Below are 12756 nucleotides of genomic sequence, written 5' to 3'. Positions count from 1 at the left end.
AATCTCCTTCCCTTCCTGTATCCACCAGAGACACCTTGTGAGGTAGCTAGGTGGGAAAAGAGCTCCAAGGGAACTGCTCTTGAGAGAACAGCTTCTGAGACAGCTGTAACTGACCCAAGGTCACCCAGCAGGCCTCACGCGAAGGAGTGGGGACTCAAACCTGGTTTTCCCAGATTAGAGTCTGCGCTCTTAACTATTTACACCAAACTGGCAGACCGAAGGGGAGGAAACAGATTATCAATATACCCTTGGGGTCTTAACAGCAAGCCAACAGCTGCCATCTTGAATGGAGCCAAGCAGTGTTTGCCATCACAACCTGTAGCCAGAGCCAGCATCCTGGTGACGTTTTAGCCAGCAGTCGCCAAGACAGCAGTGGCCACAGATGTGCCCACCGGGTTGGATTCCATCTAACTTCTTTGCAAAGCAGCACAAATTCTCTGCCTTGCCCCCTTCCCCAAGCAGCCCTAGATGCTCCCTAAAATGCTGGGACCCCCAGATGCAACATGAAGGGGAAACTGGAAGGCTGCCACAGAAGGGAGGGAACTGCGCCCCCCCCCCCCCCCCCCGGAATATGTGGATCTTTCCCACAAGATCCAACCCAGGATCTGGGATGACTCCAACCACAGGATATTGGGCTTCTGCCACATTTTTTAAAAAAGGCTATTGTTGACACCAAAAACGTAAGCATGGCTATATAAATATATACAAAAGGTTACTTGCATTAACAGCATATTCTCCAATGGCTTTTTTTTTCTCCATTGCTTGAGTGCATATAGATATATATATAGATATATATATTATCAGACTCTACATATATTATCATATTATGTATATATCCACAGGTTCCTATGAAACACAGAGCTATACAAAAACAAAAAAGTTTACAAGAAAGTGCTTCTGTATATTTACAGTCCATTCGACCAAGGGGACTAGGCACCAGTTTTCAAGCATGCACTTAAGAGAGAGAAACAGGATTAAAAAATGTGTGAGGCCAGCTGTCTGAGTCTGCAACCCTTTCTTCATGCCACGTTTGGCTGCCCCCCCACCCTGCCACAATTTCTGGGGCACCTTCCCAAAAATAACCCCTGAGAGCTACCTTGTTTCCATGACAAACACACAATCAGGAGGATGCTGCCCAGAGAACGAGACCATAAAGCATCAGGATGGGCCCAAAGGAGAAGGGAGGCTTTCCAATAGGTAAGGCTATCTGTCTCTGAATGCCTCCCCAGATTAGAGGGCTGGAGCTCATTCCACAAAAGGTCCGGGCAGGGAGACCCCACCCTAAAACCTCAGACAAATATGCCTGGGGGGAAATCTCGGCTAGCATCACCCTGACCCCCAATGCAACTACGCTAAGGACAGGACCAGCCCTGCCACTAGGCAAACTAGGTGACTGCCTAGGGCATCAGCCTTCTAAGGGTGTCAAATTGGACACCCCCCATATGACTCAATGATGTTATCGGTGCAGGGGGGCACCAGAAGTTAGCCTTGCCTAAGGTGCCAGACACATGACTTGCCCACCTTCATTAACCCACAATGCAACCAGAGACCCTCTGAGCAGTCCTGCAACCCACCTGCTAGGGGCAGGAGCCAACCAGCTCACTTGCCTAAAGCCTACAGCTTACATCATGGGTTCGACCATCTTTCCGACACATTAATAGTAGCCCAGCGGGACTCTGCCTGTGGGTCACATGGCACACTCTCCAGCCATAACCTTTGACATGATACATAAGTGAGCAGAGAGACTGCCTTCAACAGGTCAGCTAGAAAACTCGCATTTAAATCCCTCAGAAAGGTGAGGGGGAAGGCCAGGCCACAGGGTGGGTGCCCCCCAAATATGGCAGAAATATGGGGATAGCACCAGCTTGATGTGCTGGCAGGAAATTGGCAACATAAAGCTTTTAATCTTCAAAGTGTTCATAGCTGATTAGAAGTGCCCAGTGTCTCCAAACACACATACACACACACACACACAAAGACATTACAACAGGCAGATTCCACAGCTAAAGACCCAAGAGATGAGCCAAAGCCTAGTGGTTGGAGTCTTCCTCTACGGGTATTTGGATAGTGCAGCAGCTCTCTTGTGCTTCTTTGGCCCCCTGGCACAGCATGGCAGTTGGAGCTGGCGACGGAGGGCATTCCGGCAAGCCACAGAGAGGGAGGGACGGAGGCCAGGCCAGGCAGCTAAGGTTTCTTCACCTTGCCTTCCTTCACCAGTCGCTCGTTCAGCTGACACAACTGCCTCAGGAAGCCATCGTTGGGGCCGATCTCCCGCTTCTGCCGCACCATGCTCACGGCACTCTTGACATCCATGTTCTGCCGGAGCATGAGGTAAGCGATGACCAGCGTTGGCGAGCGGCTGTAACCTTCGCGGCAGTGGACAAACACCCGGCCTGAGTGACAAAAAGAAGAAACAGATGAGGAGGGAGGGGAGAATGGTAGCGTAAGCTGCTCTGAGGAGAAAAGCAGGGCTTAAATAATTAGATACATACAAATGCATAGCATATACATGCATCCCGGAGGAGGAGGAAGAGGAAATTGGATTTATACCCCACATTTCACTACCCAAAGGAGTTTCCTTTCCCCTCCCCTCCCCACAACACACACCCTGTGTGGTAGGTTGGGCTGGGGCAGCTGACAGAAACTGCTCTTGAGATGAACAGCTCTGTAGGAACTTGTGACTGACTCAAGGTCACTTCAGCAGGTGAATGTGGAGGAGTGGGGAATCAAGCCCTGTACTCCGAGATAACAGTCTGCGTACTTAACCACTACACCAAACTGGCTCTCTGGAGATGACATCCAAGGACTAACTGCACTTTGGGCTGGATCCAGGCTAAACTTATACATGGAATATTCCTGACTCCACTCTCCATGAAATGCTGCCCCTGGAGGATAGGGGCCCTTGAGGAACAACACTTGGGGGGGCGGGGGAGCTGCACGGGGAACGAGAAATTAGGGCAAATTGCCCCTTTAGCTATGTATCCAACAAAGCAATCGCTAGCTCATGAAAGCTAGAATAAAAATGGCTTAGGCTTGGGTACCACAAATGAGTCCCACACACACTAGACATCCTCCACCGTAGATCTTGCTTCCTCTTCTGCTAGCACCTACATTTGCACAAGACTGGTTTTCTGTGAGCCCCTGCAAAAGGAGGAGCCATCAGAAGAGGGCATGAACTCCCTGGCAGAAACTGTCCATCAGGTTTGGGACTTGTTCATAGGATCCATGTCAATGTCTTCCAGGTGCCAGGACTCCAGTGTTGCCACAACAGTGTACTATGGCTACCTTAAAAAGGTAAAGGTGTGCAAGCACCAGTTGTTTCTGACTCTGGGATGATGTCGCATCATGACGTTTTCACAACAGACTTTTTATGGTGTCATTGGGGTTTGTAGAATCTTTCGGGCTCAAGTGCCGTGTTCTACTGAAGAAAGTTTTCCTTCCAGACGTTTCGTTCTCAGCTGCGGAGAACATCCTCAGTGGCGTTGCAGCCTGAGCAGGCGCTCTGCAACGCCACTGAGGATGTTCTCCGCAGCTGAGAACGAAACGTCTGGAAGGAAAACTTTCTCCAGTAGAACACGGCACTTGAGCCCGAAAGATTCTACAAACCCTAATGATGTTACCAGCCGTGAAAACCTGAAATCTTTTTATGGTGTGGTTTGCCATTGCCTTCCCCAGTCATCTACACTTTCCCCCCAGCAATCTGGGTACTCATTTTACTGACTTCTGAAGGATGGAAGGTAGAGTCAACCTTGAGCCAGCCACCTGAACCCAGCTTCCACTGGGATCAAACTCAGGTCATGAGGAGAGAGCTTGGACTGCAGTACTGCAGCTTTACCACTCTGCACCACGGGCTCTTATGGTTACCATAGAGATGAACATTTCTAAAAAGTCTAAATCCACAGGGAAGAAAAGACATTTACTGACTTAAAAAAAAAAAGAATTTGAGGGAAAACTGAAACGTACGCAATGTTTTTTTTCCTATTAGACCTAAATTTGTTTTTTTACTGCTTTAACAAAATGCATCCTTTACAACCTAGTATAGAAAACTGTACCTTTGGGCATGTTTATGCAATTAAAAGTATAAAGATGGAGCTGCGGGGGGGGGGGGGGGGAAGCAACGCTGTTGGCTGCAGCTGTTAGCTAGGACTTTAGAAGCGAAGTTGGGTGCAAAAGCACCCTAAGGCGATGCATAAAATAAGTCTTCCCTAAGAGAACCCACCAACTACACTAAAAATAACCTGCATTCTCTGGCAAGCGCACATTACACAGCAAAACAAATGGTGCATTATCATGATGATTTTGCCATCAAGTCACAGCTGACCTATAGCAGCCCCATAGGTTTTTTCATGCCTGCTACCTCTACATAACAACCCTGGTCCCTCCTTGGAGGTCTCCCATGCAAATACTGACCAGAGTCAACCCTACTTAGCTAAGAGATCTGACTAGACTGGTGCACGTTATGCAGTGAAACAAATGTGCGTATATTTCATTACATTGTATCCTATAGTTTGCTTCTGCTAATGGAGGAAGGAGTTCCAAAACATTTAGGCTTCAGAATATTATATTTGATATTTTGTATAGCCCGGCTTGTTTATGACTGACAGTCTTATAACTTTTTTTTGTGTGACTTTATTGTCACCATTTCACTTTGTGAACCACCTCAAGCCTGTCTCTGGAGAGGCAGCCCATATATTTTACAAATAAAACCCGGTGACCTTTGAAAAGCTCAGTCAGGTCTCATTCATCCCCCTGTCTTCTGAAACTTCATTACGTTCTACAAGTGGGAGACCAAAGCAAAGGTGGAGTGGTAAGTGAGCTACAGGAGAGGAGGATGGAATCCTCCCACCAGGGCTTTTTTTTGTAGCAGGAACTCCTTTGCACATTAGGCCACACCCCTGTGATGTAGCCAATCCTCCTGGAGCTTACAGTAGGTCCTGTACTAAGAGCCCTGTAAGCTCTTGGAGGATTGGCTACATCAGGGGTGTGTGGCCTAATATGCAAAAGAGTTCCTGCTATTAAAAAAAGCCCTGCCTCCCACCATGAGTCTTGCAGGTCCTTGCCTATGTATTTCTAGAATACTCAGTCGGTCAAAGACACCAGAATGTGGTCTCCAAGCTGCAGACCTGCAATCCCATCAAAGACCCAAAGCTACCGCCTGAAACCCATGGCTGTCTAGCTATAAACAGGGCTGAACAAAACAGCAGCCAACAAAAAAACATTGACGAGAGTGCACACACCCCTAACCCTAAAGCTGCCAACCTTGACAACCAATGAATTCACACGGCAGAGCCAAAGAGGGGGCATCTCACCATCTTTCTGCGCCAGTGCCTTGTCAATGAAATCAGCGGCCTCCTCAAAGTAGCGGCTGAGGTTGAATTCTTGCGTGTCGTTGGCCTTGATGCCGTGGTAGGTGATGCCGGTGCCTTCGTAGAACTCCGCGTTGGTGTTGACGTGCATGAAAGACCTGCCCTCCGCTGCGTTCAGGACGTGGGTGATCCCCAAGCGCTGCAGCCGCATAACATTCTTGGCAATGAAGCTGCAAAAAGAAAAGCAAGTTAGGCAGCAATTGGCATGTCAGTTTTCAAGGAAATGCTGAACAATTGGGAAATGCTGAGCAACCAGGAAATGTTGAACAACCTTCGTTGAGCCCTGCATTGAGAAACTTGAAAATGGCAAGGAGAGTATTAAATTTCCTCACTTTGTTATTTTTTTTGGGGGGGGGGGGGCAGGGGGATCCAGTGATATAGCAGTCTTTTATTTGACAAGCTATGGCTTCGAATGCTAGCAATGCAAGCTTTTTAATCAAACAGAACTCTTCTATACAGACACAGGTGTCGATATCTCAGTGGGATAAGAGAGAATGCAAACACCCAAAGAAGAGTCCTAAGTATTATTATTTCCTTTGGGCATTTACACTCTATTTTTCTCCCCAATGGGGACCCAAAATCGAACTCTCCTCTTCTTCTATTTCATCCTCACAACAACCACCCTGTGGGGTAGGTATGTCTGAGAGGGAAAGTGACAGGCCTACGATCACCCAGCCAGCTTCCAGGGGGATGTGGGAATTCAAACCAGGCTCTCCCAGATTCTCTTTCAACACTCTAACTACACTACACCCATGCCAGATATAGCTCAGAAGATTACACTTCAAGCACTGAGCCTTTCATACTTGCCTACTTAGCCAGTGCAGTTTTTAAAACAATGCCGCTATACAAAAAAGCCACATTTGGTATTAACCTTCAATCCCGGGGCCAACATATCTGAGGGATTGCCTCTCCCCATATGTGCCCTGAAGAGCCTTGTCCTCACTGGATCGACATCTACTGCTTATCCCTGACCCAAAAGACATCCACTTAGCCTCAACCAGGGCCAGGGCTTTTTCTGCCCTGGCTCTGGTCCGGTAGAATCAGCTCCAACTGGAGCTCAGGTGTAAGGCTCTGCAAGTTATCAACTCAATGAATCCGTGCTCATATGAATATGGTTAGGATTTCGTAAGCAGCCATCTTGTCCAGGTGAGGTCAGCTGTAGACCCAAGAAATCTCCAGCCGCCACCTGGAGACTGGCAGTCCAATAAACAGCCTGTTTTCAAACAAGAGTTCTGGGCGACAGCAACGCTTCCACTTTTCGGACATTCTGAACTTCAGTCTAGTCAATAAAAAGCAGCTCACTGCCTCCCTGGCTCAACTCATTTCACTTAGTAATTATGCATCTCTTATATTTTTAGGCTGCCCTCAGGGTAGGTGGATAATTTAGAAGCAATTCATATTTAGCATTATATACTATAATCATGAATAACCAAGTCTACAAGGCTGAACATCAAGGGCACAGGGAGAAGCATTTCGGGTAGCTGCTCCGCTCTCGGGAGCACTCTGTCATTTCTGAGCCCTGCGGAAGGACTCCGTTTGGCGTAGAGCCAGTTTGGTGTAGTGGTTAAGTGAGCGGACTCTTATCTGGGAGAACCAGGTTTGATTCCCCACTCTGCCACTTACAGCTGCTGGAATGGCCTTGGGTCAGCCATAGCAATCGCAGGAGTTGTCCTTGAAAGGGCAGCTGCTGTGAGCCCCACCCACCTCACAGGGTGTCTGTTGTGGGGGGAGAAGATAATAGGAGATTGTGAACCTCTCTGAGTCTCTGATTCAGAGAGAAGGGTGGGGTATAAATCTGCAGCCTTCTTCTTCTTCAGTGCAGGTTCTGTGCTTTGGAAGCAGACCTTTCTGAAAGCTTTTTGATTTTCAGGAAGGCTTCCCAGCTATGTGCCCTGCCCGGTCAGTTTGCACTACAATAAGGGAAAACTGGTTGCTTCCAAGCGCAGTTCAGTATTGGAGTTTGCAAATGGGATGGGGGGGGGGAAGGGGGGGTTGAGCATAAATCCATACTGGGATTAATGCTCTGACTGTGCCTCTATCCTCATTTCAATGGCCTGTAATATGGGAGGGTCTGTGAACAGAGTTCCCAGTGTTTTTGTCCTTGGAAGATCAAGGCAAGCCCGATCTCATCAGATCTCAGAAGCTAAGCAGGGCCAACCCTGACAAGTACTTGGATGGAAGACCTCCTTGGAATACCAGGAGCAGGAGGCAGAGGCAGGCTGTATCAAGCCACTTCTCTGGATGTCCTCCGTGCCCCAGCAGGAGTTGCCAGAAGTTGACATGACTTCCACGCATGCATGCGCATACACACACACACGCACAAATGCAGAAAATATGAAAACCAAAAAAAAGTGTGGGGACCTTAATGTGGGAACATGCTGCAACTGGCATGGGTGTTAAACTTCCCCCTCAGGTCCATTTTCCCTTTCTAAAATGGATGTTGGGAGGAGGAGGAGAAGACGAAGACGACTGCAGATTTATATCCCGCCCTTCTCTCTGAATCAGAGACTCAGAGTGGCTTACAATCTCCTATATCTTTTCCCCCCACAACAGACACCCTGTGAGGTGGGTGGGGCTGAGAGGGCTCTCACAGCAGCTGCCCTTTCAAGGACAGCTCTGTGAGAGCTATGGCTGACCCAAGGCCATTCCAGCAGCTGCAAGTGGAGGAATGGAGAATACAACCTGGTTCTCCCAGATAAGAGTCCACACACTTAACCACTACACCAAACTGGAGCCACTATGGGGAAATATACTGGTACTAATACAGGTGGTAATATTTTTACTTTATTTCTCTCCAATGGGGACCCAAAGGGGCTTACATTCTCCTCCTTTCTGCCGCTCAGAACAACTTTTGTGAGGTTACGCTGAGATAACGTGAGTGGCCCAAGGTCACCCAGCAACCTTCCCTGGCAGTGTGGGGATTCAAGCCCAGGCCTCCTAGATCCTAGCCCAACACTCTAACCACCATGCTGGTTCTGCTTGCCCCATAGGAACAGACAGTAGCTCCTCGGGGCAGTATCACCTTGTGAAAATGGAACAGGGTAAATGTAAATTCCCCCTGTAGGTCTTATCCAAGTGTCTTCATACACCTAATTTTTCAAAGTAAAATATGGCTGGAAGCTCCATTTGAAGAACCACCAGCCTGCCGTACAGCTGAGCCCTTAGTCCTTGGCTTGGTTTTTGCCTGCCCCTGGAAACATGTGCCTCGATTACATTAACCTATTGGCTCCACAGCCACCCACAGGGCCCCTGATCTCTTCTTGCACCATACTGGGTTTGGCCAGGATGGAGGAGATATGGTTTGCCTTCCTAAACAATACAACTGTGAATATCTGGGTGAAGTAACAGCCCAAGGAAAGACTTTGGGAATTAGGATTAATTTCCTCTTGGAAGGCTGAAGTTCCTGGAGTGTGGATTAATTTCTATGTGAAGACTTTTGTTTACTAGTTCCTTCTATCAGCTTCTACTGAAATCGTTACCATGTTAAGGAATCTTAAAGAGTGATGAGATTATTTCCAAACCCTGAATGGATTTTTAAAGAAAATTATGGACTTTTGCATCATTATATTTTTATATAACCCTGAAAAATGTAAAGTCACTTATTGATGCTGCATTATGTGCAGGCAGTAAATGAAATATAGGCTAATTGATTATATTTTGTAATTCTTTAGAGATTAGCAATTTGTGATTGTGACGGCCCTTGGCTTTTTTTTGCTGATCTAAGGGTTGTAGCCTCCGCCCTTCTGATCACTGCATGATTCCCCAATTCTGCTGCAACTTGCACCTTAACTCTCCTTTCCCCCAACTTTCCAAAGCAGTGCCAGGGGACAAACACAGAGTGCCAGTGTGCAAAACTTGGAATGGCAGCACCGATCACCATTAAAAACAAAGTTGCCTCTGAACGATCGAGTCAGCTATGTCTTCTTTCACCTGAGACAGCGGTATTGATAGGAGCCAGTTGCTCTCAAAGCGACGAGGCAGATTTCTAGCCAAGAACAACTTGTGTATCCAAGGGCAGGGAGGCTGAAAAGCAGTGCAGTTCTAGACTAAAGCCTCGCAGACGCACAACTCTAACATGCACACACATATGAACATATGAACATATGAAGCTGCCTTATACTGAATCAGACCCTTGGTCCATCAAAGTCAGTATTGTCTTCTCAGACTGGCAGCGGCTCTCCAGGGTCTCAAGTAACAGAAAGAATCAGTGGGACACGGTGATTCCTGGATATAAGTTATATCGGAAGGATAGGGAGGGAAGGGTTGGAGGTGGGGTGGCTCTGTATGTCAGAGAGGATATACGGTCCAGTAAGACTGAGGTCAGAGAATTAGATTCACTTTTAGAAATGCTTTGGGTTGAAATAGAGGGCCCCAAAGGAAATTTAACTATAGGAGTTTGTTATGGCCCACCAAATCAAAAGGGAGAGGACGATTATAATATGATGGAAGGCTTAAAGATAGCAGCTAAACATAAAAACTGTGTCGTAATAGGTGATTTTAACTACCCGCAGATTGATTGGGTCAATATGTGTTCTGGTCGAAAGAGATGGAGTTTCTTGATGCTCTCAATGACTGTGCTGTGGAGCAGATGGTCTCAGAACCTACCAGGGGTGGGGAGATCCTGGATTTGATCCTAAGTAATGCCCAAGACTTGGTGAGAGATGTAAAAGTGATTGCGCCGCTTGGGAGCAGTGACCATAATGTTATTGATTTCACCGTTTGTATAAATAGGGAGTTGCCCAAAAAGACCGCCACAACCATGCTTAACTTTAAAAGGGGTAAATTCTCTGAGATGAGGAGGCATGTGAGGAGGAAAATGAACGGAAAGGTAAATACGGTCAAAACCCTTGGGAAGCTTGGAGACTATTTAAAACTATAATCCTAGAAGTTAGGAAAGTTACAAACAGGTATAAGAAAAGGCCTGCATGGTTAACAAACAAAGTAATGGGAGCTGTAAAAGGTAAGAAGGACTCCTTTAAGCGGTGGAAAACCAGTCCAAGTGAGATTAATAAAAGGGAACACAGGCTGTGGCAAATCAAATGCAAGACTGTGATCAGGCAGGCAAAAAGGGACTATGAGGAGCGTATTGCAAAAAACATAAAGACCAACAATAAAAATTTCTTCAAATATATTAGAAGCAGGAAACCAGCCAGGGAGGCAGTGGGGCCCTTGGATGACCATGGGGTAAAAGGATTACTGGAGGAGGATAGGGAAATGGCTGAGAAGCTGAATGCATTTTTTGCCTCCATTTTCACTGAGGAAGATGAGAACTTTTTGCCCGCCCCAGAACCACTAATTTTGGAAGGTGTGTTGAAAGACCTGAGTCAGATTGAGGTGACAAAAGAGGAGGTCCTACAACTGATAGACGAATTAAAAACTAATAAGTCAACGAGTCCGGATGGCATACATCCGAGAGTTCCGAAAGATCTCAAAGTTGAACTTGTGGATCTTCTAACAAAAATCTGTAATCTTTCATTGAAATCTGCCTCCGTTCCTGAGGACTGGAAGGTAGCAAATGTCACCCCCATCTTTAAAAAGGGTTCCAGAGGGGATCCGGGAAATTACAGGCCAGTCAGTCTGACTTCAATACCAGGAAAGTTGGTAGAAACCATTATCAAGGACAGAATGAGTAGGCACATTGATGAACATGGGTTATTGAGGAAGACTCAGCATGGGTTCTGTAAGGGAAGATCTTGCCTCACTAACATGTTACATTTCTTTGAGGGGGTGAACAAACATGCGGACAAAGGAGACCCGATAGATGTTGTTTACCTTGACTTCCAGAAAGCTTTTGATAAAGTTCCTCATCAAAGGCTCCTTAGAAAGCTTGAGTGTCATGAAGTAAAAGGACAGGTCCTCTTGTGGATCAAAAACTGGCTGAGTAATAGGAAGCAGAGAGTGAGTATAAATGGGCAGTCTTCGCAGTGGAGGACGGTAAGCAGTGGGGTGCCGCAGGGCTCGGTACTGGGTCCCATGCTCTTTAACTTGTTCATAAATGATTTGGAGTTGGGAGCGAGCAGTGAAGTGGCCAAGTTTGCGGATGACACTAAATTGTTCAGGGTGGTGAGAACCAGAGAGGATTGTGAGGAACTCCAAAGGGATCTGTTGAGGCTGGGTGAGTGGGCATCAACGTGGCAGATGCGGTTCAATGTGGCCAAGTGCAAAGTAATGCACATTGGGGCTAAGAATCCCAGCTACAAATACAAGTTGATGGGGTGTGAACTGGCAGAGACTGACCAAGAGAGAGATCTTGGGGTCATGGTAGATAACTCACTGAAAATGTCAAGACAGTGTGCATTTGCAATAAAAAAGGCCAACACCATGCTGGGAATTATTAGGAAGGGAATTGAAAACAAATCAGCCAGTATCATAATGCCCCTGTATAAATCAATGGTGCAGTTTCATTGGGAGTACTGTGTGCAGTTCTGGTCGCTGCATCTCAAAAAGGATATTATAGCATTGGAGAAAGTCCAGAAAAGGGCAACTAGAATGATTAAAGGGCTGGAACACTTTCCCTATGAAGAAAGGCTGAAACGCTTGGAACTCTTTAGCCTGGAGAAACGTCGACTGCGGGGTGACATGATAGAGGTTTACAAGATAATGCATAGGATGGAGAAAGTAGAGAAAGAAGTACTTTTCTCCCTTTCTCACAATACAAGAACTCGTGGGCATTCGATGAAATTGCTGAGCAGACAGATTAAAACGGATAAAAGGAAGTACTTCTTCACCCAAAGGGTGATTAACATGTGGAATTCACTGCCACAGGAGGTGGTGGCGGCCACAAGCATAGCCACCTTCAAGAGGGGGTTAGATAAAAATATGGAGCAGAGGTCCACCAGTGGCTATTAGCCACAGTGTGTGTGTGTATATATAATTTTTTGGGGGGGCCACTGTGTGACACAGAGTGTTGGACTGGATGGGCCATTGGCCTGATCTAACATGGCTTCTCTTATGTTCTTATGATGAAGTCTTAATGCAGAACCAGAGATATGAATTGTGCCAACATAGTACCTATCAATTCAGGTGGGTAGCCATGTTGGTCTGAAGCAGCAGAACAGAATTTGAGTCCACCTTTAAGACCAGAAAAGTTTTATTCTGGGTATTAGCTTTCATGTGCATGCACACTTCTTCAGATACATTGAAATTTAGTCACTTATTTCACTATGTTTCCCACCCGGAATGAAACTGTGACCATACAAACCAAGCTTCTTATTCCAGTTTGGTCCTTGCATCAGTTAAATACAGGCCCATAGGCTCAACAAGATATGGGACCCTTGGTATAAGCCATAGCCACAGCATAACACAAGCCCCACACCAGTGACAATGGTCCAGATCCAATGCAAGACTATTTTTGCTCTGTTTGTGGGATTTCCAGGGCTTTTTTTGTATC

At 46.7% G+C, this 12756-nt stretch overlaps 1 protein-coding gene across 1 annotated transcript in view; it reads right to left on the bottom strand.

Annotated features, from left to right (window-relative positions):
* Positions 1-681: 681 nt before the first annotated feature.
* DUSP3 (dual specificity phosphatase 3) overlaps positions 682-12756 on the bottom strand; it is a 29439-nt gene continuing 17364 nt past the window's right edge. The window contains exons 2-3 of the mRNA XM_060255682.1: positions 5310-5536; positions 682-2393 (exon numbers count right to left, since the gene is read on the bottom strand). Coding sequence (XP_060111665.1) covers positions 2185-2393; positions 5310-5536 — 436 coding nt within the window. The 3' untranslated portion in view covers positions 682-2184. The remainder of the gene's footprint in view (positions 2394-5309; positions 5537-12756) is intronic.

Source organism: Heteronotia binoei, chromosome 15 (genome assembly GCF_032191835.1).
Source record: "Heteronotia binoei isolate CCM8104 ecotype False Entrance Well chromosome 15, APGP_CSIRO_Hbin_v1, whole genome shotgun sequence".
Lineage (NCBI taxonomy): Eukaryota > Metazoa > Chordata > Lepidosauria > Squamata > Gekkonidae > Heteronotia > Heteronotia binoei.
The sequence above is the reverse complement of the archived record's forward strand: the minus strand, read 5'-3'. Positions and strand labels throughout refer to the sequence as shown.